Below are 6,927 nucleotides of genomic sequence, written 5' to 3' on the forward strand. Positions count from 1 at the left end.
TCTGCTGAAAGAATTATAACTTAATATTTATGATAATCCTCGATATTACCCAGGGAAAGCAGTGGGAAAACAACTATCATCCACTCAATCAAATTATTAATAAATAAACTATATGAATAAATAGGAGTCACTCCTGTTTTATGCAGAATCAGAGCCTTCTCATAGCTTCACTACACAATTATAGTATGAGCCGTTTATAAATAAGTAAGAGTTGAATAGGTTAAACATTCATTGAACAAATTTCTTCCTTCGTTAATTTCTTCAGAAAATGCACTGTCCACAAAATATCAAAGAAATTTACTGAGAAATAATGAGTGCCTTTTTTCTGTCAGTACATTAATTCTAATTCACTTCAACAAGCTAAGAACATATGCTTCCTCTCCGAGAACACTCCGTGTAAAACAATGCGTTTGGTAGTTGAATTATTTATTCATAGCCCCAAAGATAAACGAAGGTATTCCTCAAGACAGAATATAATATGTTATAAAGGTAACATACGCCCCAGAATGTCATGTCAGTTGGAAGTATCATTCAGACCGATGTACCTCCCTCAAAGAACAAACATGTTTCGCTCAAGAGCGAAGGGTAAGGAGAAATATAGGCAGGAAGTTAGCGGCAAAGAAACACGACTCCATTCATCACGGCCTGGAAGGTGTTTACATAAAACGTATGAAAATGAACCCGTCGTTACACCAGAAGAAACTCTTTCTGATTGATCGAGTCAAGAACCGTATCGGAAATAAGTCTCAAATCGATACCGTAAGAATTCAGCGAGTTATGGGAATCGATTCGATCTATTTTGCGGCCGAGCACTTCCTGATTGGAAAAAATCGACGAATTTCGTTATCCACAGTTTCTCTCATTTTTCGAATGATTTTTTTTCTGACTGTAATATGTCCCACCAAGCTGTCTAAATGTTATATAAAACTTTGAATGATTTTGATGGGAGTACAATAACGTTTTGTGTCGAGGACGAGCTGTTTGTCGCGGAATTATATCCTGCTCGAAGGACCAATAATAATAGTTGTGGAGTGGTGATCCTGTGCATTGTTTAGTGAATTGTGTCAAGAGTAGTGAAATTCACTATGAAGCTCATATTTGTTATCGCTTTCTTATGCTGTGAGTTGGATTCAATGTATAAAATTTACAGTTGTAAATATTACTGGTTGCTGAATTATTGTGTGTTTTTCGAGAAAAATTCTGGACAATTTAATGGGACCAGGTGTACTCGTTCTGAAAAAATTTAGAGCAATATTTCAGCCACTCATCCAAACAATCTAGGAACTTCTGCAATATGTAGTGACAAATTTTAGAAATGCAAAGTTACTGTACTCAGTTATTTATGAAAGTTGTTACGAATTATTATTTCGTATTCGAATTGCATTCATGAGGCCAAATTTTGTACAGAATTGATCATTTCGTTAAACTTGCTGTGTGAATCAATCAAACTTTCCCTAATTCGACGATAATCTTTAACGGCCATACATCTGACATCAAAATATTACAGTTTGTTATTTTATTAACAACTAAGGTAAAAAGATTGTATCCATCGGCAAAAATTATTTCTTTATTTTTAACCAGAACGAAAACTGTACAGCAGATTTTTCATCCAAATTGCAGAATAACTGAGCAAAAATTCAATTAATTCAACAGCATACGTATGCCTTAAAGGGAAAACCAACGGTGTTTAGAATTTAAATGAATGTGAATATTTCAAAATTAATCGAATGAAAAACATTTTAGTATGATGAACTCAGAATAGAAAGGCCTTGAAAATAAGGTGAGCAGTATTCCATATTCTCTATTCAAAATTTGGTTTTGGAGTTGTAACACAAAGGGGTTGTAACAAAAGGGTTGAAGCGATACAGTTTTGAATTTTATCTTTCAAGTTGTTCCCCAGGAATCAAAAATCGATATGTTCGAGCGTTTTTATATAAATCTGTTCTCCCGACCTAAGCTGTTTCGTTTCCAATGACCCACTCTGTATAGAATTTTACAAAACTGAAAATTACTGGTCATAGTGAAATTTTGGCTCTTTGGAATTGCGGAAAATTGCACATAAATGCAATAAGAATGAATTCGACGTTTCTTCATCTAGCCTTTCTTGTCTTTCACATAAATTTTGTTGCCATAAAATTCATTCGTGAATTTCAGGACAGAAATGTATTTGAAGAAAGTATCTGCCTAATCAGGAATTAGTATCAAAAATTAAAAAACATTTATTTGAATCTTATATACATCAGACTGCTCTGTAGGTAATCAATGTTGAACTTCACCATGTGATGACAATCCCTATTTCAACCAGCAATTAATTTTTCTTTACAAATAGCCAGTACTCAAATACCTTCAACAAAGAATGATGCTGGAAATGATAATCCAACCATTTTAGACTTATGAAATGATTTATTTATCTTTTCAAGGTCATCAAATCAATGCACAAGATTACGATTTCGACATAAACTCGAGCTACGATGGCTCTTATGGCTCGTTGACCGACAGCAACCAGAATTCAGCACCACAAACTCCTAAGAAACAAGGATTCAGCGCGGGCAGCGGTTTGAGAAGCATAGCAGAAGGCTCCTTCAATTCTGCATCAGATGCACTAAATAATCAAGATGCTGCTGGACATCAAGCAGCCTTCGTAGCGAAGAACACTTTGGCTCAAGCCGCAGCTGGAGTGAGTAAACAAAAATTCATCTTATCTTTTCAACATTAATAAACAAAATTATTCTTTTTATTCACAGGCATCAGCAACCGCTCAAGCAGCTCTAGCAGGCAAGCAAATCCTCCTCCAAGGTCTAGAGCAGCAACTGCGCGACTCTCAACAAGCTCTCATGGGAGAACAACAGCAGCTCATGCAAGCCCAAAGAGCTGCCGACACAACGATGCAGGCTGCCCAAGAAGCCAGAGCCCATGTGAACGTCCTCCAAAATACCCTCAATGCAGCTCAAGCCGCATCTGAGCACATGACCCAAGCAGCTTCCGAAGCCGCTGGTGAATTAGCAGCGCAACAAGCTATGGTGGGCTCTGCCATTGATCGAGTGGCAGCGCTCAGGAAGCAGCTCGATGCTGTAAGGGTTGATTTCGAGGCAACCAGGGCTGCCGCGCAGAAGGCCCAGTACGCAGCGCAATCGGCAGCAGCCAATGCAGCTGCAGCTGCTGCGGCCGCCGCCGCTGGTCTCACCAAGAGTGCACAGGGGGCAAAACCGAGCCTTCCACCACCTCCACCCCCATCCACACCACATGCAGGGAGTAATGGCAACGACAATGGAACCGGAAAGAAATCAGCTGGTGGTTCAGGTTCAGCTGGAGGCAAGAAGGGTGGTGGAGAGGCCGTCGCAAAATTTTTTCTCACAGGTGAAGGAAACCTGGCAATCGCTGATGGGGACTATCCAAGCGGCTTTTACTACAGGCAGAGATGAAGTGATTACTGGTTGATGACGCGTTTTATTTTTCACACAGCAATGCCATATTACATTCACTGGTTATCGTCGAAAGACACATTTGATTGTTACATCTGTTATATAGTTTCATTCTGACACAATTACATTTTTATATTCAACTGAGTTTTCATCATTCGTTCAAACGATTCAACTGTTGGTGAGGAACATTGAGAATTCTTCATGGTCCTCACATTACAAAGCGTAATTAAAAAGAAGACTACCCAGGTCATTTTCGGAAAATGATGGTGTCTTTTGTATCACCCGCAGAGTGTTCCGAAAAACTGAAAAAGACTTGAAAACTCTTGGAAAATTCGTTGAGAAAAATCATTCATTTATCTTGAAGGGTTTTCAAGATATGATCCCTAGATAGAACCATCGTAACCATGAATTATGGCTATTCGGACCTCCTATAAAGTTTGAATCATTCTTGTCTTTTACCGGAGGAAAAGTCCTCAAGTAATGAACGATAGTTCGTGAGTGGTAGTGAACCACTACCACTAGTGTTGGACTGTAAGTATATATGAGAAAAACGACTCTATTTAAGTACATATTTGAATGAAATACTTGCACCAGACTTACTGATTTCTGATGCTTCCTTGCACGACGAGGTGACTGTGGTGGACTGCTGAAGGGGCCCCTTTGATGACAGCTGCTGGCCACGTTGAAGGGATGCTCCGAAGAGTCCAAAACTGACACTTATGCACTATGCACTAAATGTAAATACCAACTGATGGTTGTTAAAGTACAAGAAAATTCGTCTATAATTTTATGGTGACTGAGACACTGAGTTTGATTTATCTTCCGAATGAGAACGATTAATATAATGCGATTATACGGCAATTACTAAGTTCACTCTGCATCCAAAATCATACTGTTCATGGAAATGTTTTTTTAGTCTTTTTTCTATAACAAATGTTCCGTGCATATGCTGATTTCACGTAAAGAACGGTGCAAGTACGTGGGTCGTTCGAGAATTATTTGAACCACTTACGTGAATACCGAATAGTACGAGATCCCGCTGCAGAATTACTAAGTTCATGACGTACACGGATGTTTTTGATATCAAATTGAAGCTAATTTTTTTTCGAATAGGATGATGTATGGCTGCCTGGAAAAATGGCCGCAAGTTAGGTCTGCCATCTGTTAAAATAGCGAGATATCTGAAATAAAGTGAAAGAGATGGCACGCAACGCCACTTGTTAGATGAGGATGGTGGATGCCAGCCGACTTAACATTTACAAAATTATAATTACGTAATGAATATTATGAAAAAAACTTAAAGTATTAAGAGATTTATTTCATAATAAAAAATAATTTATTCATCAAGTACAAATGTAATTAAATCTGAAGAATTTTTTTTCGTGTTTCTTCAAAATCAGTCTCTTTAATCAAGTTATATTTTATATCAGTGTATTACATTTTCTAGTCCAAGTCCGATTCCTCGCTGCTTTCACAGTTGCAGGTGTCACTATCGTCGTCGCAATCAGAGTTTTTTTCATCATCTGAAAATGTGTTAGCTCAATTACATAATACATTTTCTACTCGTATCGGAGTTGAACTTCCCAGAAATCATGTTGGTTTCAGGGCACCATCCAGAAGAAGCCAACCATTTATTCTCCGCACTAAACTTTAAACAGTGGTACTTAGTAGCATTGAGCAATATCGAATTGACGAATATCGTCCGTAGCACCTTTTGTTTTAATGAATTCCAAAACTATAAAATGTGGGTTGAAACAAACCCTTTGATTTTTTTAATGAATTTTTCATCATTCTCTTTTGCCGCATACATCTTGTTGAACATGATAAATCGTCCAGTGTCTTTGGAATGAACTTTGGTGAGAGTTATCATCTCTTTAAAAAATTCTTCTTATGTTTCGATATTATTTTATTTGGACCTTATTCTTATTAGAATCTATTATATGCATTGCGCCCGAACTCTCAATATTCGAATAGCACCCGACGAAGGGTGATTACATAAATAATATCAACAGCGTTGTGTACAACGAGCTCCAACACGTGGTTATAATATACGAATAATTCAGATGCACTGTTGAGAACCCTAAGATTCCTTTCACACCACGGGTTTTTACCGTCGGGTTTACACCGGAAAAGAACCGAATGAAAAATTATTCATCGGGTTTTATCCGTACGGTGGGCACATCAAGCTCTCGAATCTCGTGGCGATAAGCACCGCCGAAAATGCAATCTGGTTGTTTTCCAGTGCAAAACTAAATCGGAACATGTGTGAAAGATCCCATAATATGAGTAGATATAATTCGGAACATCGGGTAAGAACCCGATGGTGCGAAATGGGTCTAACTCTCTCTCACTTTATTTCGGATATCTCGCTAATTTAACAGATGGCAGACCTAACTTGCGGCCATTTTTTCACAGGCAACCATACATCATCCTATTCGAAAAAAAATTAGCTTTAATTTGATATCAAAAACATCCGTGTACGTCATGAACGTAGTAATTCTGCAGTGGGATCTTAGACTAGAACAATTCTCCTAGCCCAAAATTTATTAGTAATCGCCCAATTGAGCGCTATTGACTCAACCTGTATAATTTGATGCATATGATAAAAAATAAAAAGAGCAAAACTTTGAAACAATATATCTGGCATACTCAACATTGGTCGAACTTAATTTTATCCTTGAATGTAAGAATAATACGACAGCAATTGGCAACTTATAGATTCGAAACCGACACAATAACGCAAAAATTAACAAAACTTCCTGAGGGTCACTGACTGAGCCATGGAGAAGGCTATGCTGAGTAAAATGTTGAAAAACAAAATTCCCATAACCCAAATACATCGAAGAACCGAAGAACTGCGTCATTAATAGAATAGCAAGACAAGACAAGATAGAAGAAGTTGTCAAGAAGGACAAGGAAAAAAACATTAGTTCTAGGAAATATGGATTTGACAGCACCGATTTTTTTTTCAATCTTTTGTAGGTTTATTCTCGGTAACGGGATACAGAGATGAAATTAAAAAAAGGAAAATGGTAATAAAGTGTAACATTTGGGAGACCTCTTGATATAAAAAGAACCATTAGTAGATCTAGAAAGGCGTAAATAAAATATATGAATAATATTGATACTGAATAAGGTGAAATTTGATGAGGAACATGCCGTTTATGGTGACATTTTGCAGCCTTCCTTAGAGGAAGGAACAATAATCGTCAATTTTTCCTAAAGTCTTAGGAACTTGACGCATCAAGTGGGATTTTATTGGTGGTCGTTGGATGGCTTCTCTTCTGAAACTAATCTACCAAACATTTATGTATTGAATTACATGATCTTCACTAAGATATGCTTTCACCACTATTCCCGATGACAATAAACTGTTCAGATGGGTGAAAGTAATGGGGATTATTTCCTCTTTTGAATGTTAGAAATATTCTGGTCCCCTCTTATCAGATGAAATGTTTTTTTGTTGACTGAAATTTTTCCCAGTATAATAATACCAGATAATAAA

The 6,927-nt window shown here is 37.4% G+C and overlaps 1 protein-coding gene across 1 annotated transcript; it reads left to right on the forward strand.

Moving 5' to 3' along the window:
- Window positions 1-506: 506 nt before the first annotated feature.
- Window positions 507-3,612, forward strand: LOC123321704 (tol-Pal system protein TolA-like). Its single transcript, XM_044909435.1, has 3 exons — window positions 507-585; window positions 2,421-2,677; window positions 2,745-3,612. The coding sequence occupies exons 1-3, from the start codon at window positions 507-509 to the stop codon at window positions 3,420-3,422; spliced, it is 1,014 nt and encodes a 337-aa protein (XP_044765370.1). The 3' UTR covers window positions 3,423-3,612.
- The last annotated feature ends 3,315 nt before the right edge of the window (window positions 3,613-6,927 follow it).

The sequence above is a fragment of the Coccinella septempunctata genome, chromosome X (genome assembly GCF_907165205.1).
Source record: "Coccinella septempunctata chromosome X, icCocSept1.1, whole genome shotgun sequence".
Taxonomy (NCBI): domain Eukaryota; kingdom Metazoa; phylum Arthropoda; class Insecta; order Coleoptera; family Coccinellidae; genus Coccinella; species Coccinella septempunctata.

Excerpts from the sequence above, each read along its gene's own strand:
- LOC123321704 (XM_044909435.1), top strand. The coding sequence starts at position 507 with ATGTCATGTCAGTTGGAAGTATCATTCAGACCGATGTACCTCCCTCAA. Across the intron at positions 586-2,420 it reads GTTTCGCTCAAGAGCGAAGG|GTCATCAAATCAATGCACAA; the intron begins GTAAGGAGAAAT and ends TATCTTTTCAAG. Across the intron at positions 2,678-2,744 it reads TGGCTCAAGCCGCAGCTGGA|GCATCAGCAACCGCTCAAGC; the intron begins GTGAGTAAACAA and ends TTTTATTCACAG.